Source organism: Ambystoma mexicanum, chromosome 7p, assembly GCF_040938575.1.
Source record: "Ambystoma mexicanum isolate Mex_15411 chromosome 7p, UKY_AmexF1_1, whole genome shotgun sequence".
Classification (NCBI taxonomy): Eukaryota; Metazoa; Chordata; class Amphibia; order Caudata; family Ambystomatidae; genus Ambystoma; species Ambystoma mexicanum.
Window position 1 is genome coordinate 40,076,402 of NC_090939.1, and position 27,294 is coordinate 40,103,695.

The 27,294-nt window shown below is 47.2% G+C and overlaps 1 protein-coding gene across 2 annotated transcripts in view; it reads right to left on the minus strand.

The window, feature by feature from the left end:
• Positions 1-22,179: 22,179 nt before the first annotated feature.
• The window catches only part of LOC138525658 (uncharacterized), a 338,509-nt gene continuing 333,394 nt past the window's right edge, over positions 22,180-27,294 (minus strand). For both annotated transcript variants that reach the window (XM_069635722.1, XM_069635721.1), the window contains one exon: positions 22,180-22,653. In XM_069635722.1, coding sequence (XP_069491823.1) covers positions 22,562-22,653 — 92 coding nt within the window. In that variant the 3' untranslated portion in view covers positions 22,180-22,561. The remainder of the gene's footprint in view (positions 22,654-27,294) is intronic.

The following is a 27,294-nucleotide window of genomic DNA, read 5'->3' on the forward strand; positions in this document are numbered from 1 at the left end:
CAAGTCTTTATGTGTCTTGTCTGCGCCCTCACACCTATGGGTTTATGGTTGCGCAATATAAATGTAATAAAGTAAAGTAAAGTAAAGAAAATGGCAGTGATGATGGGTAGGAGGGATCGATGCAGTCCTACACGATGGGGGCTGGGCAGGAGTCCCCTTTGCATTGGGAAGGTTTGAGACCTTTAATGATGTTTCCAAGGGTGTGGGTGCTGATGGGTTGGAATGCGATGGGGGAACTCCCTGGGCTCTGCGGATGGTCTAGCAGGGGGGCCTGTGTTATTGACTGTCTTGGAAGCTATCTTTTGTTGTAGGAGTGTGATTTTGTTAGTGAGGGTGTATTGGACAGCATTGCACCATGTGTTGTCTCTGTGGATGGGGGGGAGGGGGCAAAGGGGGTTACCAGCTCCCGAAGGATGGCGAAGACCTCACGTGATCTGGATGATGTTTTGGAGATTCTCTCATTGTATGAGGATTTCTTAGCCTTGTGGATGGATTGTCTGTAAAGGTGGGTGATGTTGGCAAAGAGGGACTTGTTGGAGGGGTTGGGCTCTTTGTACCAGGTTATTTTGGCAGCTCTTTCTTGATTCGTAGGGCCTTGAGATCTGGTGTGAACCAGGGGTTATGATGTTGAGCATTCTTTTGTGTCCTGGTTTTGAGGGGGGTTAGGAGGTCGAGGGTGTTGGAGAGTAGTATGTTGTAGTGCTGCACTAGGGTGGTGGTGTTGTTGGTGTTGGGCTGAGGCTGCTTCAAGAGGGGGATGATGCAGTCGCTTGTGAGGTTGTGAGTGCTGCGAGTTAGGAGTGTGGTGGGAATGGGAGAGGGAGGGTGACCATGTTGGGGTGGTGTGGGGATGGAGAAGAATATGATGTTGTGGTTGGACCATGGGCAGGGATTGTTGGCAAGGATGGTGGCATTGCTTTTGTGGTCAAGAATCCAATTGAGTGCCTGGCCTTCGGCATGGGTGGGCTAGGAGATGAGTTGTGCATAGTCAAGGGCTGTGATAAGAGTGGCCAGCAAGGTGGCGTCTGAGTCAAGTGGGTAATTGTGGCCGAGGTTGAGGTTGCCGAGGATGAGGCACTGGGTAGTGGGATTAGGGTTGCTGAGGGCAAGCTGAGAGAGCTCAGATGAGGTGCATGATGATAGAGATGTTAGCTGAGCTTGGCTGAGGTGCTTTCGCTGTTGGACAGGTGGTCGGCTGTTTCGGGGTGCAGAGTGACGATGTCTTCAAAGATAATGTCAACACTGCCCCCTATTATCTGAATCCTGTTGCAGTGAAAGATGGTGTAGCCATTGGGAATGGCTAGAGAGAGTCCAGGGCCTGAGGAGGGTGTGAACCAGGTTTCTGGGAGGCAGAGGATGTCAAGGTTGTTATTGATGATCAGGTCATGGGTGTCATGGGCATGCGCTACCAATGATCTGGTGGTGGGCAGTGCACACTGTAAGGGGGGTGTTGCAGAGGTGGGGGGTCATCAATGGTATGTGTGGAGATGGTGGGGTGGGATGGAGAGTGGTCTGGTGGAATCGTGGTTGATGGATCCTGCAGTATTTGATGTAGGGATTGCGTTCTGAATAGGGGAGGAGGTGGAGAGGTGGGTGGGGTATGTGGTTTGGGAGGCAAGGTGTGTCGTGCCGACACACAGTGTGCGGTCAGCACATTTGTTTCAGTGGGCAGGCTATTGAGGGCTTGATGGTGGGTGTCTTGGCTGTGAACAGGTTTGGGAAAGGAGTGTGGAGCTGCGGGGTGCTGCGTAGACTTGGCGGGTGTGGATTGTGTGTCATTGGGGTGCAGTGACTGGATGTTGGTTGTGGTAGGGTTGGTGGAGGGGGTGGATGGGTGTAGTTTGTGGGGCAGTGGGTGTTCCCAGTGGGAGGCGAGGTGTGGTGTAGACAGCGCTGTATGGATGTTTGGGGGGGTGTTGTTGGTACAGTGGCTTCCATGGTGTCCAGATGAGAGGGGGAGAAGGGGGTGATTGTGCCGGTATATGCTGGGGTCTTTTTCTGTATATTGGGGGGAATGGGGAGACGTGGTGGGAGGAAGGGTGTGGACTGTGTGTTCATAGCTTGAACCTGGTTGCAAGGTTCTATCTTGTTGGGCTGAGTGGGTGGTGCAAGGCTGTTGTCTAGCGCGGCTGGATAGCGGAGGTGTAGTTGGTTTGGAGGCAGATCGAATGAGGGGAGCACAATGAGTTTTATGGGTGGCCGGGCAGCAGGTAAGTAGGTGGTTGTGGGGGGCTGTATGGGTGGATTGTGTGTTGAGTAGTAGGTGATGGTGTTGTGCGTGAAGGGAGATGGAATACTGCTGTTGTTTCTAAGGAGCGTGCAAGGGGTTAAAAAGGAGCTGGGATGGGGTTAACTAGGTCCTGCAATGTAGCACTGAACTTGGACGGGAGTGTGGATGATGGGGCTGTGGCAGAGGTGGAGGTCGGGGTATCGGCATGGGCAGATTGGTTAACATAGCATTCTGGGCAAGTGGGAGCATGAGCACAATCTAGCGCATGAGCTGCAAGCGACAGACATGGCTTACCTTTGAGAAGTGAGGCACGGGAGAGCAGGGGAGCTATTACGAGGGCAGCATCCGGCATCGAACAGCTTTGCCGGCAGAGACCATCAGAGACCTCCAGCAACAACCTTTGCAGTGTGCCTTCGCAAGAGGCCGGCTGCACCTTCCGGCTTATAGATGCAGCCGGTGATGTATCAGTGGCCAGCCAATCAGGGCAGTCGAGAATGGGGGCATGCTGGGAGCCTGCTGATAGCGTTACCGCAGCGGCAGGCATTTTATGGAGGTACTGGAGCAAAAGTGCAGCAGCAGAGATGTAGTACAAACCGTATCTCGGTGGGCCTTGTGTGCCGGTCCCTGTATGGGGAGTGGGACCGGCAGATACCTCCAGCAACAGCCTTTGCAGTGGGACTTCGCAAGTGGCCATCTGCACCTCCCGGCTTATAGATGCAGCCGGTGATGTTTTGGCGGCCAACCAATCATGGCAGTCAAGATTGGGGGCAGGCTGGCGACCTGCTGAAAGTGTTACCGTAGTGGCAGGCATCTTGTGGAGGTCCTGGGGCAAAAGTGCTGCAGCAGAGATGAAGTACAAACAGTATCTTGGTGGGCGTTGTTTGTGTGCCGGTCCCTGTATGGGGAATGGGACCGGCAGAGACTTCCAGCTACGGCCTTTGCAGTGGGACTTCGCAAGTGGCCGGCTGTGCCTCCCGGCTTATAGATGCAGCCAGTGATGTATCAGTGGCCAGCCAATCAGGGCAGTCAAGATTGGGGGCATGCTGGGAGCCTGCTGATAGCGTTACCGCAGCGGCAGGCATCTTATGGAGGTACTGAAGCAAAAGTGCTGCAGCAGAGATGAAGTACAAACTGTATCTCAGTGGGCCTTGTGTGCCGGTCGCTGTATGGGGAATGGGACCGGCAGAGACCTCCAGCAACAGCCTTTGCAGTGGGATTTCGCAAGTGGCCGGCTGCACCTCCCGGCTTATAGATGCAGCCAGTGATGTTTCGGCGGCCAGCCAATCAGGGCAGTCGCGATTGGGGGCAGGCTGGGAGCCTGCTGATAGTGTTACCCCAGCAGTGGCCATTTTATCGAGGTACTGGGGCAAAGGTGCTGCAGCGGAGAAGCAGTACAAACCGTATCTCGGTGGGCCTTGTGTGCCGGTCCCTGTATGGGGAATCGGACCGGCAGAGACCTCCAGCAACGGCCTTTGCAGTGGGACTTCGCAAGTGGCCGGCTGCGCCTCCCGGCTTATAGATGCAGCCGGTGATGTATCAGTGGCCAGCCAATCAGGGCAGTCAAGATTGGGGGCAGGCTGGGGACCTGCAGGTAGTGTTACCGCAGCGGTAGCCATCTTATGTAGGTACTGGGGCAAAAGTGCTGCAGCGGAGATGCAGTACAAACCGTATCACGGTGAGCCTTGTGTGCCGGTCCCTGTATGGGGAGTGGGACCGGCAGAGACCTCCAGCAACAGCCTTTGCAGTGGGACTTCACAAGTGGCTGGCTGCGCCTCCCGGCTTATAGATGCAGCCGGTGATGTTTCGGCGGCCAGCCAATCAGGGCAGTCGAGGTTGGGGGCCGGATCGGAGTCTGCTGATAGTGTTACCGCAGCAGCGGCCATCTTATGGAGGTACTGGGGCAAAAGTGCTGCAGCGGAGATGCAGTACAAACGGTATCTCAGTGGGCCTTGTGTGCCGGTCCCTGGATGGGGAATGGGACTGGCAGATACCTCCAGCAACGGCTTTTGCAGTGGGCCTTTGCAAGTGGCCGGCTGCGTCTCTGGGTTTATAGATGCAGCCATTGATGTTTCGGCAGCCAGCCAATCACCGCAGTCGAGATTGGGGGAAGGCTGGGGGCCTGTTGATAGATTTAACGCAGTGGCAGCCATCTTATGGAGGTACTGGGGTTAAAGTGCTGCAGTGGAGATGGAGTTAGGCAGAATCACCTGGAGTACCCTTTGGGAACGCTACAGGTAATTAGGACGACAAGTGTAAGCACAATTTCATCTTTGGTACAAGGCTGTACTACACAGTAAAGTGGTAGCGATGGCTGAGCAGCCAGACTTATCTCAAGAGTTTAAGTGAGCAGTAGAACATGTTACACAAAGGACCAACCAATACAGTGATTCAAGTAAACACTTACTCAAGGTTTCTTAGTAAAAGAATATACATTTATTTACTCAATCATTTATAAAACATTAAACTAGCATAAGCAGCTCAATATTACACACTAATACACCACATAAATCCAACCGGTAAGTAACTGAACAAGTTTAGCTAAAAATGAAGTAGGAGCAAAATGGTACTTCCAATACTTAGAAATGGGAGGAACAGACAAGGTTATAAGAATAGACAACTCAAGTACATTCATAGGCAAGGCAAAGGGTTTCAGTTAAATACAACCAGCAATTCTTCTCAATAGGCCTGGGCCAAAGTCAATGGTTCAGTCTTTTGTATAGGAAAGCACATTTCTGGTAAGTAACGGTTAAGTCTTTGCCATGGATTTTTAAAGGATTTGGCTAGGCGAAAAGGAGGAAAAAAGTTTCACGCACTTTCTTGATAGCCGAAAAGATTTCCGGACCACGTTTGCACAGTACCTTTTTAATTGAAGAAAGCTGTAGCTGAGGCGCTTGTTCCTGGCAGTCCGAGCAGATCTCACTGTTCCTGTGCTTCAGTTGTGGGGACAAGAAGGATGATGTCGGGAGGTTCCTGCACTGCCCTGGGGAGAGGCCAAAAGCTGTAGCAAGACATCGGTTTAAGGTTTGAGTGCCTTAAAGTCCCCCTGATTTCCTTCCCTCTAGCTATCTGATTTTCAACAGCACTCTGAAGAAAAAACAACCAGAATAGGACGGTGTCCAGGGGGTTTACGAGTTGGTTGTTCCCACCAAACTCAAGGGAAGAAGTTAACCTTGAAGGGCTTCTCTGTTGATTGGAGTTTCAGGCAATTCGGACCTGCAGCAGGGCTTCACCGGTCGTCCAGTAGTTGCAGCAGTCCTCTTCCAGCTCGTCTTCGGTTCTTTTGTTCCAGTGGTCGACTCTGCTTTCCAAGTCCCAGAGACCCGCTTTTAAACAGTTTTCCCCCATTCATTCAGCCTGGCTGTCATTCACCCAGCAGGGTGGCTTTCCTTGCCGGACAGTCAGCCAGCCAATCACACCAGAGTGTATTCAGGTCTCCTAGGAGACTAAGCACAGGGACTTTCGGGCACCTCCCTCACATCCTGTCCACTCCAGATATTCCGGCACCAGAGGAGGGCTTCAGCACAGAAGCCCACCAAAGGGCAAGAACAAAGGGACCAAACCTGGTTTGGAGCGCAGAGTTACACACAAGAAGGGCTTTTCCTAAAAGAAATGGTGAAAAAAGATGAACGGAGTCTGTTTTTACAGATAGGTCTGTGGCGCCATATTGAAAAACATGGCTTCCCCTGATTTTGAGCTACCGTTGTTAGCGGTTGTGAAAAACCACAGTAGTTGATCTAAACCACTGCCACCAGCCATTTAAAATAGGAAATGGTAACATTGTACTGTTACATGAGTGTTTTGACTCAGGGGAAGCTAAGCAACCTCTCCAGTACTCTATAGTAAAATAGGGTGTGCTGTTTCAGTAATTCTAAAGAGACAGTAGTCAGTCCCAGGGAAGGTATTTAAATCTTGGGGAGTCTGAAAGACACCCCTGTGCAACTGCACTGAAGGTGCTGTGTGACACACAGAAAAAGATGATGCCACTGGAGGTCTTTTAAAACTCCATAACCAAAGAACACAAAAGTAAAACACCAACAAACTACATTGAAAAGTGGGGAAATAAATGTTCACACTCTTCCCAGGTAAAAAATCCTAGAAATCCAGCAAAGTTGCTGGGGGTCTCAAAAGTTAAGAGCAATTAGCACATTTGGAGAATTCTCAGTAACGCTCGTCCCCCCAGACTAAAGGACAGCAGGATTTAATCTGCTCCTGGATGAATCTCCTTACTCCAGACGGTCAAACATTCTGGAGAGACCATCAGCATTTTTGGTGGTGACACCCTGAGCTGTGTGCAAGTAAAATCCAACCCTTGCGAGCTGATTGACCATCCAGTAGTTTTGGGTTTTCCCCTTTCATTTGCATCAACCATCTCAAGGGTTGGTGGTCAGTTTGAATCACAAAAGTAGATCCATACAAGTATGGTCTAAACTTCTTCAATGACCACACAATAGCAAAGCATTCACGCTCAATGGTTGCCCTCCTTGTTTCTGGTTCCTTCAGCTTCCTGCTGATGAAGCAAATGGGGTGCTCCCTACCCTTCTCCTCAGTTGACTAAGGACTGCACCTATACCTGTATTTGAAACATCTGTTTGCACAATGAAGGTTTGGTTATAGTCAGGAGCTCTGAGGACTGGAGGTTGACAAAGCGCTTACTTTAGGCCTTCAAAGGCTTGAGTGCACTCTTCATTCCACCTGACCTTTTTGGGGAATTTGGGAGAGCAGACCACATTCAAGGGAGAAGCTATGGTCCCATAGTTCTCTATGAAGTTCCTGTAGGAACCAGTGAGGACTAGTAAGGCTCTCACCTGGGTTTGAATAGTGGGGGTGGCCCAGTTTTTTATAGTTTTTACTTGGCTAGGCAATGGCCTGATTTCACCTCCTCCTACCTCATGTCCAAGATAGACCACTTTACTCTGACCAATTTGACATTTCCTAGCCTTTATGGTAAGATTGGCCTGCTCAACAGCCTGCAAAACATATCCTAAGTGGTCAACATGTTCTTTCCAAGTAGGTCTGAACACTGCAATGTCATCCAAGTATGACAAGCAGAAGTCCTCCATCACATTCAGAACTTGATTAACCATCCTTTGGAGTGTTACAGGTGCATTCTTTAGTCCAAAAGGCATTACCTTAAACTGGTAGAGGCCTGCTGGGGTGGAGAATGCAGGTTTCTCCTTGCCATGGTCTGTCAGTGCTATTTGCCAATAGCCTGAAGTGAGATCAAATGTACTGAGGTACTTGGCTGAGCCAAGTTTGTCCACCAGGTCATCTGTCCTTGGTAAAGGATGGGCATCAGTCTTTGTGACTTCAGCACGAGCTCTATAGTCCACACATAATCTGAACTCCTTGGATCCTGCCTTTGGCACTAGTACAACTGGACTAGACCATGGACTGGTAGATGGCTCTATTACCCCGAGATCAAGCATCTTGTTGACCTCTTCCTTTATGTGGGTTCTTGCATGATCTGACATCCTGGTGATAGTGAAAACAGGGAGGCAAACTGATTTAACAGAAACTTGCACTCCCCCTGTTGTTCCAGTGTCAGATTAGAAGAGAGATTGACTCCTTCTAGCTTCTCATTAAAGGCTGTCCTCTGAGTAGGTCAGGTAGAGGTTCACTCTCCTCCTCCTCTTGAGCTGAAGCTAGAAGCAAAGCTCCCACTACTGGTCTTGAGACATAAGCTTTTAGACAGTTGGTGTGAAAGACTCTGGGAACCTCCTAGGATTGCCTAAATCCACCAGATAGTTGTCCTCTCCAGGTTTGCCCACAACCTTGAAGTGAAGGGTCCTATCTATTTGTCTTGTAAGGCCCTCTGCCTTGTAGGTACCATAACTAAAACCTGCTGGTCTTGAGTAAACTCCACCATGTTGGCCTTCTGGTCATGCCAATGCTTCACCAGAGCCTGACCTGCTTTTAAGTTACTGCTTGCTTCTGCCATCATGTGTGACATTCTCCTCCGGAGACCTATCACATAGTCAGTCACTCTGACTGGCTTGGGGGAAGGAGCACTCTCCAACCCCTCTTTGATTAGTGCCAAATCTCAGTTCCATCAACTGTGGTGATGACATCCGAAGTGGTCTTTTTGCAAAGAGGTAGATTCATCCTTGACACCAATTCATGGTCCATATAGTTTCCTACGGCCCCGCTATCCATGTATGCCCTTACTGCGTGCAAACGTGATGGCTGCCTGGGATCAAGTAGGACCATTGGGATGATCAGATGTGAGGTCTGAGTGTTCTTCTTAAAGCTCGGCAAGCGGACCTCTACGCTTGTCGGGCGTGGTCGTTTCCCGAATCAGGCTCTATGTGGCTTTTATCAGCAACTCCTACAACCTTCTTGGGTGGTTTTGTAGGGCAATACCGTAGAAAATGTCCTGAGGTTCCACAGTACAGACACAACTGCATCTGTCGTCTTCTTTCTCTTTCCTTTTAAGTTAAGAGTCCTTTAACCTCCCCGATCTGCATAGGTTCAGATGCATCAGTTCCTTTGGGGGCAACGTTGGGTTTAACCAATACCCGGTTCTCGAACTTAGCTCGATCCGTCTTTCGGTTCTGAAGTCGGTGGTCCAGCTGGACCACTAAGTCTATAAATTCTGTGCAATCCTGAGGTGGGTTCACAACTTGAGCCAAGACATCTTTGAGTTCTCCCCGAAGTCCACGATGAAACAATGTAATTCGCTTTTCCTCCGGCCACCCGGTTTCCACCACCAACCTATTGAAGGTTGTAATATAGGTTAGCAGATCCTGGTTACCTTGTCGTAAGGATAAAAGTTTGTTGTCCAGGGCTTGACCCTGTGAGTGTCTGGCAAATAGTTTTTCCATGCTCCTTTGAAAACCCTGAAAATCCCGGAGAAGAGGATCATCCTGGTTGACTAATGGAATGGACCAATCCGCTGCGCTGCCACTAAGATATGACAATACAAAGGCTACTTTGGCTTGGTCATTTGGAAAGGCTCCCGGTCTGCATAAAAAGTGCAAGCGGCATTGGTTCATAAACACGGTGAACCTTTTGGGGTCCCCAGCAAAGCGTTCGGGTGGAGCTAACAGAATATTTCCTGGTAAAACCACTTGCACAGGATTGCTTGATGAAACGGGGATTGGGTTTCCCCCATATCCAGGTAGGGGTGTTTGCCCAGCTTGGTTTTGCAGTAGTTGCCTAGCCAGATCATCAGTGTGCTCCTTTGAGACAATCAGTTCTCTCCTGAGGGCATTAGTCTCTTGGCAAGCGGCATGTACTTCCGCCCTAAGTTCCCCCAATAATTGGGCCAGTTGGTCGGTTTCCGAGGTTTCCATAACACCCGGGTGGGTATTTGTAGAGAGGCTTCGCGTTCTGTTACGCTCACCTGGAACCCACAGGGGTGTCGATCGGACCCAGACAGCTGCGGTCTCCTTCAATGTGATGCGTAGTGCAGAGATGACTATCTGGACTGGCCCGCCTAGTCTTGTCTGCTGGACCCGAAGAAGTATTTTCCTGCAAGTGGAGACAGGGATTAACCACCTGTGGGTTTTAGTGATGGCCTCCAAACTGTTCTCGCTCTCCCCCACTAATCACCTCCGATATCCCCTTAGTAACCTCACCTTATGTTTGTAAAAGATGAGCTCTCCATCCTGCGTGTCTTTCAGGGGCGCGTAGATACCAGTTACTTCACTGGTTTGAAGGCGTTGGGAGAGTTCCGGTAAGTATTCACTCTGAAGTCCCTGGCGGGATTGGTAAGTATCAAGTTCAAAGAGTTCAATATGCCCGATGTTCACTCTTGTCCCCTTCCTTCCTTAAGTTGCAACTGAGTTTGTGAGAAGAAGGTCTCGTAGCTGCTGCTGGCATTCAGGTAAGAGTCTGTGTTACCCAACGCTGTCCGGTAACTATTGCATGCGTTAACGTGTTGTTTTTCTCCCTCTTTACAGATGCGGCATATGAAAATGTGGAGATTTATGGAATAATACCGCCGGTGGTAAATCAGGTAAATCTATGGTGGTAAGAGGTTGTATTTGTTGATTCCCTTGGCTCACCTTGTTTTTTCTTGTGTCCCCTAGGTGCCGGATCACGGCAAAGAAATGATGGAGACAGTGCCGGATCGAAAGATGCTGTGAGAACTGGTGAGTATGGCGCCGTGCTGGAGCTGGCAAAGCGACGCGTGCAGGACTGATGTACTTTCCAGGTCCGGAGATGAAATGGTTCCGGAATTAGGTGAGGAATTTGGAATAAGTTTGTTTTCTGACTTTGTCCTTTTCATCTTCTTTATTCTAGGAGCTCCGGATTCGAGGTGGGCGTGGCAGAAGACTGGATGCTGGCTGCAGGTACGCGGGCGTGGCAGAAGACTGGATGCTGGCTGCAGGCACGGTGAGCGTCACGCTGCTGGATGCAGAATAACGCTAAGCATGTGCTGCTGTTCGGGTGTGGTTTAAATAGCCTCCAAAGTAGTTCCAGTTAAGAAGTTCCCTAGAACCACGCCCGAGTAAAAAAAAGTCCCTGTACAAAAATAGTCCCATCCAGGCCTCATGTAGGCTTGGACTCTTTTGCAGCATGGTCTGCATCAGGTAAGTAAAGTCTATGAGCCTGGCGCCTATGGCGCCAGGACTGATGTCTATGATGAGCCTGGCGCCTAAGGCACCAGGACTGAACACAGACAGCCCCTAGCCGGGGCTGCTGAGGTTTAAACAAATGTCTGGATGCCTGCTCCCGGAGCTGAGGGCCTTGGGTAGGCATCATGACACCTTCTTAATCAGGGCCAATGGACCTCTGACTGGATGGCCATAGAGAATTTCAAAGGGACTGTAACCAACTCCCTCCTGAGGGACTTCTCTATAAGCAAAGAGAAGGCATGGCCGTAGAAGGTCCCACTTTCTTTTAAGGGGTTCCTCTAAAGCACCTATCATGCTCTTCATAGTTCGATTAAACCTCTCTACCAGTCCATTTGTCTGTGGATGGTAGGCTGTAGAGAACTTGTAAGTGACACCACCGTTTTTCCACATGGCTTGCATGCAGTGGGACATAAAATTGGATCCCCTGTCGGCAAACCCTACTCTGTTAAAAATACCAAGTAGAGCCTTAGCCACAGCCTGAGCCGTACCAGTCCTCATAGGTATTGCTTCACGATAACTAGTAGCATGGTAAGGAAATTGACACATTTGGAGAATTCTCCCTAACCGCTGCACCTCCCAGCTTGTAGATGCAGCGGTGATGTTTCGGTGGCCAGCCAATCGGTGCAGACAAGGTTGGGGACAGGCTGGGAGCCTACTGATAGTGTTATGGCAGCAGCGGCCATCTTATGGAAGTCCTTGAGCAAAAGTGCTGCAGTGGAGATGCAGTACCAACCATATCTCGGTGGGCTTTGTGTGCCGGTCCCTGGATGGGGAATGGGACCGGCAGAGAGCTCCAGTAACGGCCTTTGCAGTGGGCCTTCGCAAGTGGCCAGCTGCACTTTCTGGCTTGGAGATGCAGCTGGTGATGTTTTGGCAGGCAGCCAATCAGGGCAGTCGAGTTTGGGGGCAGGTTGAGAGCCTGCTTATAGTGTTACTGCAGTAGCGGCCATCTTATGGAGGTCCTGGGACAAAAGTGCTGCAGCGGAGATGCAGTACAAACCGTATCTTGGTGGGCCTTGTGTCCCAGTCCCTAATCGTAGCAGCCCCCAGCATCCAGACGTGATTGATCTTTAACTGAATCCCTTTATAACATAATGGATCAACATACGATGCATAGAACCTTCCACATTACTTAGCTACATTCTATATTCCCAATTCTCCCCTTCTCACTCAACCATCCTCAAACCAATATATAACAGGTTTGTGTCATTCAATCTCCACTTCGAGTGAGGGCCCTGTCATTCTGTCAGTCCACTGGTGAGCCTTTCAGTATGTATGCTTCTGTAAGTATGCTTGTAAGGGTTCTTGTGTGGGCCTGTTAGTTAATTTGATTGACTGGGCAGATGTTCTGCCGCTTTCACGCAGTAAAGCCCATTGTTATGGTGAGGTTGGTGTGCGAATGGTTCTCCGGTGCTTCCAATTTTCATGGCATACCTCTGTCACACTGAGCTAAAAAATGGGCTGATCGATTATATAAGACTTCCCGGTGGACTGGAAAAAGGGAATCCTTCTTCCCAATACATCTGCCCAGGATGTAGGAAAACTCCTGGTCTAATTGATTAGGCAAAAGGGCAGCAAACACCAGGTTTTCCAGGAGGTTGAAAAGCAAAAAGAAAAAGGTGAGTATGCAAATACAGAACATAGGGAAATGGTATCAAATCACTTCTCACCGATCCCCTTGGTTACCTAAGAATGTAATCCAAAAAGGGCATGGAGAAATAGCAAAAAAGTGGGAAAAGGACAGAAAATAAAAGGATGAGAGATAACCTACGTGGAACGAAGCTGGGGCTAGGAAGAGGACAGCTGGTTGCTGTATGAGATGATACAAAGGAAGGTTCTTGGAAGATCGGGCCAAACATTCCAGACAATCCTGAGGAAGCAAAGGGTCAAACAATCCAAGTCAGTAGCCAAAAACCAAAGGACAAAACAGTCATCCAATCCAGACAATCCTTAGGAAGCGAAGGGTCAAACAGTACAAGTCAGTAGTCAAAAACCAAAGGACACAACAGTAATCCAATCCTGACAATCCTGAGCAAGCAGAAGGGTCAAACAATCCAAATCAGGGGTCAAAAACCAAAGGACAAAACAGTCATCCAATCCGTGAAATCCCAGTCCAGGGTCAATAACCAGGGTAAGGAAGAAAAACTCTGCCTAATCCAAAACACAACCCAACACCAGTTTAGTAAAGAGATGCTGAGTTCAGAGACAATTCAGCAGACCAATGAAAGTAGAGAAAATGCTACCCTGACAAGAGGTCAGCTGAGAAGCACTGTGGCCTACCTATAGGACCAATGGCTGACAAACTGTACAGGGCAAGTATCTCATTTGAAGTTTGAATGCAATCCTCAGGCAGACTGTTAGGGAGCTTTTCCTTAGACACTGAGGTCAGGTTCTTTAGGTGCATCTTCCTGACTCAGGAAGTGCTAAAGATTCCCTCAAGCTGTCTAAGTGCTAGTCATGGCAGAGCAGCCCAGGCCTCACTCTCAGGCAGTGGAGTGGGGTGGTTAACAGGTACAGTACACACTTTTTATTTATACCCAGTGAGAGAATGCCCACACTATATTTTTGACCAGGGCTCAATTTGCACACACCACTAGCCACTGGCAAGTGATAATTTACTGCTTGAGAGTAAGACATGGTGTGCTGTACATGAGTGGAGAATGCAGATGGGGAGTTACTTTGGATGCCTTGCTAGTAGCTTGCTTTTACCCATGACATGAACTTTATATCAGACAATGCAAATAGAAAAGCAATAATAACAGGTAAGTAGCACAGTTTTAAGTAAGAGTTCTTTAGAGTTCTTTACAAACAATAGAGAGTCTCCCCTAGAAGGGAAAACACACTAAAAGGTATGTAAAGGCTTTTCCGTCTAGGATGTTTAACAGGGTCAGGTGGCACAGGGATCCTCCCAGCTTTGGGTAGAATGTCTACCAGGGCATATGCCTGAGCCAGCCCTACCACAGAGGTGGGGGAAGGGTGTTGGGAGAGGCCAGTCCCTGAACCACGTTGTCTTTTGTGAAAATGTGTGGATGTGCCAGGTCATCCTTTGTTCTACACATTGGGAAGGAGGTGTGTTGAGTTTTGTCTTTGCAGGAATGTATTATATGGCCCTGAGCAGATGTCCTGCTGGTCATCCTTGCTTGTTGTTAGAATGTTGGTGAGTGTGGGTGATTGGCAGCTCAGTGAACGGTGGATGAATGATGAGACCTGAGCTCAGGTGCATGAGGATAGCCGGTGGGTGGCCCCTTCCACCTACATACCAAGAGTAACTGGGACCTGTAAACTATGGGAATAAAGTACTTTTCTACTATGGAGTCCAGAGCTATCTGTCCTGATGTGATCTACAGAGAAACCAGCATTGTAACAAACCCCCTGAATGTGCCTTGAAGGAAAATATGGGTACCACTTACAAATCTGGCCCGGGTTCTCTGTTCTGTCTTGCAGAACTATCGGGGCAAACATGCACTGGCCGTACAGAGCGAGTCAGTGGACCACTAGAGAGAGAGCGGTGACTTCCCTAAAGCTTCTGAGGTTCTGCTCCTACTGTACACCAGAAGCATTACTCACCACAGCTTCAATTGAGCAGTGAGCTGACCACTAGAGAGAGCCTGTGACTTCCCTAAACCTTCTGAGGTTCTGCCACCTACTGTACACCAGAAGCATTACTCACTGCAGCTTCAATTGTCGGTAAAGCTGACCAGAGATCGAGCAAAGAAGATAACAGACTGTTGGGTTTGCTGCACACCAAAAGGGGGCGTAGCTAAAAAGGGCTTATATAGCCTTACACCGGGGGAAAAGGCAATATTAGGTTGGGCCTGAAGATCAGGCGGAACAAGGTCCCAATAAGATCAGGAAGAGGGTGAGGGGAAGAGTAATTGAGAACATGCAGGCACCATCTGAAATCATTAAGACCATCACTTGGGAACCTAGAGTTAGAGAACCCTTAGTAAATCTTGGAGAGAGGGAGGGATACAAGGCTGTGGCCTTTAGGCCCTCCCATGGTAGAGAGGTTATCCATCAATAGTGTTTACGCAAACCTTGGGCAATGGGGAACCCACGGGAGGATGAAGGACCAGCTAGAATAACCGCTTAGTCGAACTTTCCTACAACCTCCATCCACTCATCACAAAGAGCTGAGAGCTGTCAATAAAAATCCTTAAACTTTCTTCCCGGCTTGTGAGTTATTAGGGCCGCCTGTAACAGCTGGCAAGTTCAAGTAGAGAGGCAGTGAGAGTGGGGTGGTTAGCGGGTACAGTACACGCTTTTTATTTATACCCAGTCAGAGAATGCCCACATTATATATTTGACCAGGGCTCAATTTGCACACACCCCTAGCCACTGGCAAGTGATAATTTACTGCTTGAGAGTAAGACATGGTGTGCTGTACATGTGTGGAGAATGCAGATGGTGAGTTACTTTGGATGCCTTCCTAGTAGCTTGCTTCTACCCATGACATGAACTTCATATCAAAAAATGCAAATAGAAAAGCAATAATAACAGGTAAGTAGCACGGTGTTAAGTAAGAGTTCTTTACAGTCAATAGAGAGTCTCACCTAGAAGGGAAAATGCACTAAGAGGTATATAAAGGCTTTTCCGCCTGGGCCTGTTAACAGGGTCAGGGGGCACAGGGATTTCTCCCAGCTTTGTGCAGGAGGACTACCTGAGCCGTGGGGAAGGGTGTTGGGAGGGGCCAGTCCCTGAACCACATTGTCTTTTGTGATAATGTGTGGATGTACCAGGTTATCCTTTGTTGTTTTGTTTAGTTTAATAATCTTTATTGAGATTATAATAGGTTAAGAACAAGAAATAGTAGTAACAGTGCAGATGACAATGAAAAGCAGTAATGATCAAAATATGAAAGGAGGCAACTAGGTGAAACAGACAATGATCTGATAAACAAATGAGTGATGCCATGGAACTGATTAGTGAAACATTCATATGCACCAACATCTGCAAGCCAAGGGGAATTCATGAGTAGAAGACAAACAGGGGAACGGACGACAGGGGGCCAACCAAAAGAACAGTGGGAAGGAGGAAGGAGGAAGGAGAAAGGGGACATACAACAATGTCATGCTTAAAATCATTGATTCATAAAACAAAAGAAATCTGACAATCAAATATAAAGGGAAAGTAAATGCACTGAACACTGTAGCAGGTAAAATATAAACAGCTCAGGAACCATGAGAGGACATACTAAAGTAGTCTAGCTAACGAATGAAATGAGCCATTTGGCATTATACTTGGGTATAGCATTGAGGTAAGAAGCCATACAAAGGTCAATTCTTTGCACATGGCAGATCGTGTTCCACCATCCTTTAATGGAGATATTTTGCGAGTATTTCCAATTGACATTGATGAGCTTTAGAGCAGGAACAATGAACAGATCATAAAGCTTGGCAGAAGAATGTAAATTAATATCATTGACAGCACGGCTACCTAGGAAAAGATTCCTAAACGACAGGAGGACATTGACCATAAGGATTAGCTTAAGAAATCTCCATACCTCATTGCAAAACTTAAATACAAGGGGACAGTCAAGAAACGTATGTTTGTAGGAAGCAGGGGCCCCACCACATGACCAACACTTACTACCTGCCACGGCCTTAGATTTGGATACTTTCAGGGGGTGATAAAGGCTCTGCGAATGAAGAAATACAGATGTTGTGCAATGCTGGCGGAGGTAGAGACGCCCCTGAGTCTAGTAGACAATAGAGACCAAGTATGATCATCAAGGACACACCCAAGGTCATATTCCCATTTTGAGCACACAAGCCATTTGGTAGCTGTAATATCTATCGGAAGTTATGGTTAAGAGCAGAAGTCTGGAGACATCAGGCATGAGGATGATGTTAGAAAAACACTGGAGTGCATCTAAGCACCCCATCCTTTGTACTATAATATAGAGGGAAGGAGGTGTGTTGTGTCTTGTCTTTGCAGGAATGTATTATATGACCCTGAGCAGATGTCGCGCTGGTCATCCTTGCTTATTGTTAAAATGTTGGTGAGTGTGGGTGATTGGCAGCTCAGTGAACGGTGGATGAATGATGAGACCTGAGCTGGGGTGCCGAGGATAGCCGGTGGGTGCGCCCCTGCCACCTACAGACTAAGGGCCTCATCACGAGTCTGGCAGTAACCCTTAAATGCGGTGGTAGCGCTATTACCGCTGCATTTAAGGGTCCGCCAGATCTGGCGGATTTTGCCCCAGCTCTGAGCTGGGGGGAAATCCGCGGCAAAATTGCTGATTTTTGGCGCAATTACTGCCAGCGGGAAATCAGCCGGCTGTAATAGCGCACATTTTCCCCATTGGGCCCAATGGGGAATGAGGAAATCCTGAATGAGCCCAATGGGGAATGGGCAATAACCCTTCCGCCAAACCCGTGATCTGGCGCAAATAGCACCGGGGGGTTTGGCGGTAGGGCTATTAGCGCCGGCGTTACTGCCCAACATATGATGAGGCCCTAAGAGTAGCTGGGACCTGTAAACTATGTGAATAAAGTGCTTTTCTACTATGGAGTCCAGCGCTATCTATCCTGATGTGATCTACAGAGAAACCAGCATTGTAACAAACCCCCTGAATGTGCCTTGAAGGAAAAGATAGGTACCACTTACAAATCTGGCCCGAGTTCTCTGTTCTGTCTTGCGGAACTACCAGGGCCAACATGCACTGGCCGTACAGAGAGAGTCAGCGGACCACTAGAGAGAGCCGGTGACTTCCCTAAAGCTTCTGAGGTTCTGCCACCTACTGTACACAAGAAGCATTACTCAATGCAGCTTCAATTGAGCGGTGAGCTGACCACGAGAGAGAGCCGGTAACTTCCCTAAAGCTTCTGAGGTTCTGCCACCCACTCTACACCAGAAGCATTACTCACTGTAGCTTCAATTGAGCGGTGAGATGACCAGAGATCCAGCAAAGAAGATAACAGACTGTTTGGTTTGCCACACACCAAAAGGGGGCAGAGCTAAAAAGGCCTTATATAGCCTTACACTGCAATAGCCCAACAGCGGGGGAAAAGCAACATTAGGTTGGGCCTCAAGATCAGGTGGAACAAGGTCCCAATAAGATCAGGAAGAGGGTGAGGGGAAGAGTAATTGAGAACATGCAGGTACCACCTGAAATCATTAAGACCATCACTTGGGAACACTAGAGTTAGGGTACCCTTAGTAAATCTTGGAGAGAGGGAGTGAAGATGAAGAGGCCCAGGGATGAAGATAATCTACAAAGAAAGGACTCACCAGCAGCACCGGACAGTCAGGAGAGCAGTACCCTGGGGGCGACAAAGCAGCTCTTCAGTTCTCTGTTTACTGATGTGGTTCCTATACACATTGCTCAGGGACCGATCAGGGTGCCAGTGACTGCACATCCCTGCTGGAGGGACCCTGAGACGATTGGGCAAAGCAGTTACTCTCGATCCAGTGATTCCCAGGTCCATGCTTGAGGCCAGAGGAGACAAAAGGCGAGTTGGCTCCAGTCGGTGGTAGTCATTGATGTAGGGTTCCGACATTATCCTCTGCCACAGAATTCAGCTTCTAAGGATGAGGCCGGCTCAGAAAGACCACAAGGAAGAACGAATATTGAAGAAAGTGTGAAGAAGTTGCACCGGAGAGGAGCCAGCCACGGATGAAGACTGAGAAAGTGACTTTAGCAGTGCAGTTGCAGGAACCAGGGCAGGGCAGGCCCCACAGCTTCCCAGCTGGGGTCGATAGAACTAGGGCAGGACAGGCCACCAGAGCTTCCCAGCTTGGGTAGATGGAACCAGGGCAGGGCAGGCCCCGGAGCTTCCCAGCTGGGGTAGATGGAACCAGGGTAGGCCCCACAGCTTCCCAGCTGGGTTAGATGGAACTGGGCAGTTGCCTGATGTCCTGGGTGAATATTCTCTGGATTTTTTGGCACCGAGTCTTTGGAGTCGTCGCAGTGAACGGGCGTCTGCTTCTGAGTCTGGCGATACAGGCAGAGTCGCACAGTCAGGAGCTACAGGAACTCCTGTCCTTTGAATAGGAGCTGTGACCCAGTTGTCCCATTCGGATCAGGGAAAATGGGTGCAAGGTCTGCCTCCTGACCCCACTCCCCCTGCTCTGGCTCTCATGCCTCTTGCTTCAAACTGTCCTATTATAAAGCCCCATCATCCTCTATTCTCCCAGCCAGTCCAGGGAATCAGTGGGGGAGGTAGGGGGGGGGCTGATGGAAGCTGACTGGGGGGCCCCATTATCCTCTATTCTCCCAGTCAGACCAGGGTATCACAGTGGGGTTGGTAAGGGTGGTGGTGAATGGGAATGAAGGTCAGGGGGTGCTGATGGAAGCTGACTGGGGGGCCCCATCATCCTCTATTCTTCCAGTCAGACCAGGGAATCACAGTGGGGGTTGGTCGGAGTGGTGGTAAATGGGAATGGAGGTCAGGGGGGGCTGATGGAAGCTGACTGGGCGGAGTGGATAGAATAGAAATGGGATAGCAGATGGGAAGGGAAGAGGGGTAGACTGATGTTGCCACGCTATTCTTCTTGCATGTCCTTTGCCATGTCCTGTGTTTTTATACCACAATTATAACATTTTGTTAAAAAAGGTACAAAACGTTTGTTCTTTGGGCATGATTAATTGGGAATCAGGGTCTGCAGTATACAATTTCTTTTATTTTTCATGCTTTGGCAAGAGTTTTCCTTATGGAGAAGGGGAATCTGGTCCTATAAATCTGGGTTTGAGTTCAGGCGTCTGCACCTTTTACTAAATCAAGTGTGCAAATACTTTTTTCTGAATCTGGGAAGCCATTTTGTGCTGGATCACAGATCAGGGAAATCCTGCTCAAAGCCAGCACTTTGTTTTGGGCACACCTGCACCCACAACTGATGGAAATTCCCCCCCCCCCCATCCAACAATATGAAAATTGCTGGGGTGGGGCCTGTACATTATTGCGGGGGAGCTGTGATCCTTTAGATATTTTAGCCTACGAAGTCCATGATCCTTCACCATTGACTATGCTGACCACAGCTGATGGTAGTTGCAGGCCAACATGTCTGGAGGATCGCAGGTTGCCCACCACTGTGCTAGTGTGTCCATGCCTCCACCCAGCCATGTTGAAGCACTTTGGACACAACATTACTAAAATCTGTGCGAGGCCTGTGATGGGTTTGTGGGCCAAGGATGCCAAATTCATGGGGGTAGGCATTTTGCCAGACCTTTCCTTCTCCTGTGCCAAAGTACAGGTAGTGCTGCTGTTCATGCAAAACAAGGTTACATGTGGCAGACAGGGCAGTCCTGAAGTAGCAGAAGTGTGGAGAGGGGGACAGCGACCAGGCACTGGGGTGAGAGAACAGGAGTAATGTAGTTAGGAATGCCCAAAAAAGTATCTGGCACCATACTAATAACATAGAGCAAAAGCAAGGCTTTAATGTGTTATATCATCCTTAAAGACTTTTAAAGAAAAGATATGAAATGCTAACAGCGGTATGCAAAAAACCAGTGACAAGCTTCTAAATGACAAGAAACAAAAAAAGAAAAATATCAACAAATAAGAGTGAAAACATCAATACACAGTGAAGTAAACACCCAGAAATAAAATAAATGCTATCAGGGGTCTTGTCTTCACTGATAGTGTACTGATCAAGAATATTCAGATAACAAGATAATACATGAACATCAAATAAAAGCAATGAGTGGATCAGCAATAAAGTAGCATGCCATACCTGCAGAAACCTCCTATATACCACCTATAAGTACATGCCATACCTGCAGAAACCTCCTATATACCGCCTATAGGTACATGCCATACCTGCCGAAACCTCTAATATACCACCTATAGGTACATGCCATACCTGCAGAAACCTCCTATATACCCCCTATAAGTACATGCCATACCCGCAGAAACCTCCTATATACCACCTATAAGTACATGCCATACCTGCAGAATCCTCCTGTATACCGCCTATAAGTACATGCCATACCTGCAGAAAACTCATATATACTGCCTATAAGTACATGCTATACCTGCAGAAACCTCCTATATACCCCCTATAAGTACATGCCATACCTGCCGAAACCTCCTATGTACCACCTATACGTACATGCCATACCTGCAGAAACCTCCTATATACCACCTATAAGTACATGCCATACCTGCAGAAACCTCCTCTATACCGCCTATAAGTACATGCCATACCTGCAGAAACCTCCTATATACCACCTATAGGTGCATGCCATACCTGCAGAAACCTCCTATATACCACCTGTAAGTACATGCCATACCTGCAGAATCCTCTAATATACCACCTATAGGTACATGCCATACCTGCAGAAACCTCCTATATACCACCTGTAAGTACATGCCATACCTGCAGAAACCTCCTATATACCGCCTATAAGTACATGCCATACCTGCAGAAACCTCCTATATACCGCCTATAAGTACATGCCATACCTGCAGAAACCTCCTATATACTGCCTATAAGTACATGTCACACCTGCAGAAACCTCCTATATACCGCCTATAAGTACATGCCACACCTGCAGAAACCTCCTATATACCGCCTATAGGTACATGCCATACCCGCAGAAACCTCCTATATACCACCTATAAGTACATGCCATACCTGCAGAAACCTCCTATATACCGTCTATAAGTACATGCCATACCTGCAGAAACCTCCTATATACTGCCTATAAGTACATGCCATACCTGCAGAATCCTCCTATATACCGCCTAGATTTGCATGCCATAACTGCAGAAACCTCCTATATACCGCCTATAGGTACATGCCATACCTGCAGAAACCTCCTATATACCCCCTATAAGTACATGCCATACCCGCAGAAACCTCCTATATACCGCCTATAAGTACATGCCATACCTGCAGAAACCTCCTATATACCCCCTATAAGTACATGCCATACCTGCAGAAACCTCCTATATACCGCCTATAGGTACATGCCATACCCGCAGAAACCTCCTATATACCACCTATAAGTACATGCCATACCTGCAGAATCCTCTAATATACCACCTATAGGTACATGCCATACCTGTAGAATCTTCCTTTATACCACCTATAAGTACATGCCATACCTGCAGAACCCTCCTATATACTGCCTATAACTAAATGCCATACCTGCAGAATCCTCTAATATACCCCCTATAAGTACATGCCATAACTGCAGAATCCTCCTGTATACCGCCTATAAGTACATGCCATACCTGCAGAATCCTCCTATATACCGTCTATAAGTGCATGCCTTGTGCACATATTGAGCAGGTGTCAGGACCTCGCCCCCTCTCTCTCCCAATGTTTAAGGTTATATCTGAGACCATTTCTGAGACCATGACACATGAGACTTTTTCAGAGTTTGACAAACATGGCAAATATGACACGGCAGAGGAACAGAGATTCACAACAAAATCTGTATATTGATAACTACCTTAGCGACTAGAAACCACACACACATATGCAATGGCAGAATCAGTTCTGGAGAGCACAGCTTGCAAACATCATAATGGCCACAAAACAGGCAAATGCGGCCCAATTACACTATGTAGCCAGGAGTATATGTGTGTTCAGCTCATAGGTGTGGCAGCTCATGATACTCAGGTATGATGACCTATCTCAGAGACCTTTTGGCCCCCTTTGGCAGCGGCAGGCTGCTGCTTACAGGAAGGCAGGGCACGGCTGTGCATGTTATGGGGTTGTAGATGCTGGATGCCTGGGAAAGGAGTCACAGAAGGTCTCTGGAACAGGAACACTGTGGCCTGGGTGCACTTCATCTTCAGACTCAGATATAAAGGAGTCTTTTGCAGACAGATTCATTCAGAAACGCGCTCAGCGCTGCCAGGTTGTGCTGCGTCCCATGCATCAGATGCGACACTGCATGAAATGGATGACATGACACAGCATCAGTCTTTTGCTTTTCTTGAGTGTATTATGCTCGCTCTTCAAGTCAAACTGCAATATTCAGCTACAGTTTTAAATATGTTCACATATGAAAGCAACAACATAATGTCAAGACTTGTGTGATTATTGCAAGCATTCTAATTTAAAAGATGCTGCCATCAACCGTGTTGCTAAACCAAACACTCACCAAGCCCTTTGTGATGAAGTTACATCAACTTTCCTTTGCTTTACTCCACAACCTTCTTGCAAGATTTAGCCGCCTTTTAATATGGAAACTCTATAAACATTCTACTATAAAATAGCTTCCTTCATTCTCTTGCACATATTGTCCCTCCCTATATTCATAAACTATGTGAGTAATTTTACAGAATTCCATTCTTGCCCAGTCTGCCCTCTTTGAACTCTACCCACTGGTGTTCTTGTGCCCAGGTCATATTATTGTTGGGCAGTAGATGATAGTATTAGTACCTGGTCATTTAGCTGTGGCCCTTCACCCAGGGGACACCCAGGGGTACACCCAGGGGACATGGACAAAGCCAGAGATCTCACGTCTGGTCTCAGCAAGAGTCTGACATGCTCTTTATTTATTTATTATCATATTTAGTATTTATCATTGGACCCAACCTGGCTTCGATATTTAGCCATATATTGTAAAGGGCAATTAGGAGGCGCATGCTAGCGGAATTAGTGCAATAACCCCAAAAGGACAATTCCCGACTGCTCGCCAGATTATGTACATGCCTACCAATATACACCTGGATAGTATTGGCCATGGTTTGACATTCGGTTAGTAAGTGTTTAGCTGTTTCCAATGCTTCTGACGATTTACATAGGCGACAGACTCGCTCTTTAGTAGGAATCTTTTCTCTGCTCCCCATAACCATCCTTGTTGGTAGTTGTTCCATTCTGAATTAGACGATGAAGTGCCTGAGCCTTTTAGATGGACAAAGGTTCAAATACGCCTGTGGCTTCATAAAGGTGTATAGTCTGTACTGAGCAAACTAATTGCTCTTTAACGCACTGCGGTGGGAATAGTTCTCCAACCAATCCCATAACTCAATACGTTTCCCAAACACATTGTGGACTTCTTCCGTCCAAGTATCTGACTCCTAGAAGTCCAGCCTTTTTCCGCTAGGAATGTAGTCATCGTCCCATATAATGAGCAGGTGCTATGATTTCTAACTAATTCCTGCTGGACTGCCCTAAGGAGTGGGTTTGTTGTTCCACTGATCATCTTCAAAAAGAACCCTGCCCTCTTTTTTTAGGACTACTGCTTTTAGGTTTGGCAATCCTAATTCTAACCTTATGAGGGCCATCGGAACACCAGGAGGTAAACCAAGGATCCAATGCCAACATTTCCCTTCGATGACCTGAAGCCATGCTAAATCAAAAGTCAAAAGGGCCTCTAGGCCATATGTTATCATAGGGATAAACACTTGTATGTATAGTCGGCGCGTGCCCCAAAGTGTGAAGCCACTCTGCTTACTGGAAAAGCTGGAAATCAGCACCGTAACTTGCGCTGCTCTAATAGTGCGTGTTTGGGCTCGAACTCAACCCCCAGATATCGATAGGAGGGGGGATATAGTATATTTATCAACAAATGAAATAAATGAATGAATAAATAAATAAATAACATATGCACTTGTCTATGCAATGGAGGAAACCAGCAGGTGGTTTTAAATGTCTTTATCTTTATGTTTAATTAATGGATGTAAATTGTTTTTAGGTAATTGCCTTTAAAATCCATTGGCTTTAAATAGAGTTTTTCTTTAATCCATTTCCATAAAATAGGTTTACAGTGGTTGGGATAATATCACCTGTCTACTGGCTTGCCAACCCTGACAGCACTACAGTGAATACATCTTTCATTTTACTGGGCTGTTTTCTAGAGGGTTGTGCACATTCTTGATTGGTTGTAGGATTTAGATTCCTCAAAGTGAATAGGAGAATAATAGGATGCTAGGACTATATACAACCACATTGCTGCAAATATGGGGACTGCTTATTGCTTTGACTATGCTATTTTTAATGCTCATATATTACTTCTATAAGATTATAAATATACACACCTGCTAAATAAAAGTGTGAGAGCATTCTTTATGTTTTTCTATTTATGCAATAAACCTGAACATGGGGGGCATTACAAGGTCATGTAATGCCCATGTCCTAAGTTACAGGCTGCAGCCAAGCCTGAGCCTGTAAAATGAGCCCAGGATAATACCAGACCTGTGATACACCCCATCAAGGGGTTTATTGCTATTAGCACTCTGGAATGCTTTCTCGGTTGCCAAACATTTTTTAAAGTTGAGAAATGGCCGGTTGTTCAACTTAAAAAGAAATTACAAAATAAGATCTCTGCCGTGGACAAGGAAGGAGGGAACTACACATAGTTCTTTTTCCCTTTCTGTTAGGGAGATGTATCATTTCTTTGCTTCATCCCCTCTCCTAGTGAGACCCCAACTCTTTTTGCTGGACTTCTGGACCTTTTTCTTTAATCCTGAGTGAGTGGGTCCTTTTCCCACTTATTCATTGTGATGGGATCTGTCTTTTTGCACTATTTTCTTTTTCTCCACTTATCTTAAATGCATCTATGTTTTACTGCTTGGAGCCCACAGCTCCTTGTGGGCAATGTTACTGGGGAAACTTAGGGTCATCCTTTAAGAATATTTTACATATTTTACTACTGTTCTTAAACTGTATGACCTAAGAGATTGGCACACACCTTCAGTGGAGTGCCAAAGGGATACTTAGTACCCCCCTTCTCTTTATTTCTGTAACATTTTAGACCAACTCCTAGTTATGGCTGGTGGCAGTGTATGTGTCCTACCAACTATTGTGTTTAATTTCTACCGCAGGCTATGTTCATAGCCTCGGAAGTGCACAATAGGGGAACCTAAGTACCTGTTGCCCGCTTTTCAGTCAGGGGGCTCAGAACGTGACAGGTTTCATGAGGTAAAGCCTGCATTCTGAGCTCCGTGTTTGACTCGGAGGGCATATGACTCCCCCTACGGGATGCTCATTATATACAGTCTAGGTTTGTGTGCAAAGTTGCATAGAATTTTTATTCCATCCAAAATCAGCCAGCTCTTCCTCTGAGGCTTGCGTTGCTCGTAATTTTACTATGTCCACATTAAGTGTATTGCCTTACAGTCAATTAAATTCAAAAGAAAGCACCTTAGTAACTCATCGCTATTGCGTCTCGCCAATTATAATTGCTTCCTTTCGGCATCCATCTGAATTCAGAAATTAGGAACAACGCAAGCCTCACAGGAAGAGCTTAGGCTCGAAACCAGTGTCAGGCTGATTTTGGATGGAATAAATGATCTATGCAACTTTGCACTCAAACTTAGAGAATCTGGCGCAGTGTGATTGTAATGCTCAATAACAGTTTCCTTGTACTGTAGAGTGTTGGGTCAGAGCACCTACATCATACAATCGCCCGCTGCCTCCTGCTCAGTTATTGTGAGAGTGCGAGCGCTTGGGTGACTTTGTCTTACCTCCCCCCCTTCTGTTTGCTAATTATAAACAGTATACATGTATATTACTATACATATACACTTGAGAATCCTTGTTTTCTTAGTGGTAAAACTATGTAGGGAAGTTAATGATGACATTTACACAAGGATAATAAACTTTGGTTCCAAGATGTTCTGGGGTATGGTCACAACAGTCTTGCTGTCCAATGCTAAACCTGTCAGGTGCTCAGGGGTAGGTACTTCTCTTACAGTAAATACAGAGATCCAACTCTCTACAGAACTTTGTGCCAGGTACAGCACTATTCTCTGCCTCTGAACCTGCCACAGCCCCACGTGTGATCTTGACTACCTCTGACGTGGAGGTTAAGATCTGGTAATCGGGGTAGGGTGATAATCATGGCAGTTCAACTCCTCCCGCTTGCCCCTTGCATTATTATTCTCATGTATCAACCACCCAGAACTCTGCCCTTTATTATCTCGATCTTCTAATTAACTTTCTTTCTTATGAGTCTCTCATTGTGCCCAGAGGGGACATGAACCTCCCAACATTTTGAAACAACCATCATCACCAATTTTAATTCACCCTGTTTGACAACTCCCTAGTCTCTTTCCAAACCATTCTCATCCCAACTTCCCTGCCCTGAACTTCCTCTTTGCCTCTGTCAGCCACTATACACCTTCCATTTTCCCATCGCACATCTGATAACTTCCTCATGTACTTTGCCATCTCTCCCACCCCCATGCAAAATCCTCCCCCTACTTTCCCCAATACCAAATGCATATTCAAATCTCTCTCTCTTGTTCTCTCTCTTGATGAAGTCAAAAATTCTTGCTCATCCCCTCGCCAACTCGATTGAGAACACCTTTGCAGAATTTATCTTGGCTCTTGCTATTTCCATTGAGAAGCACTATCCTGATTGATTCCTCACTCTACATCTCATCACTGGATCAACAAGCTGATATGACAGCTGATAACTACCAGGTGCCTCCATCTCAGTCACTGGAAGAAGGCCAGGTGTCCGTCTCACCTTGCTTCCTATAAGAAATCTTTCCTCAATTTCTTCTCTGCTATGTACTCTACCTCACTAAACCTTTCCCATATCTGCTACGATCCTTGTAAACTATATACTACCATCCA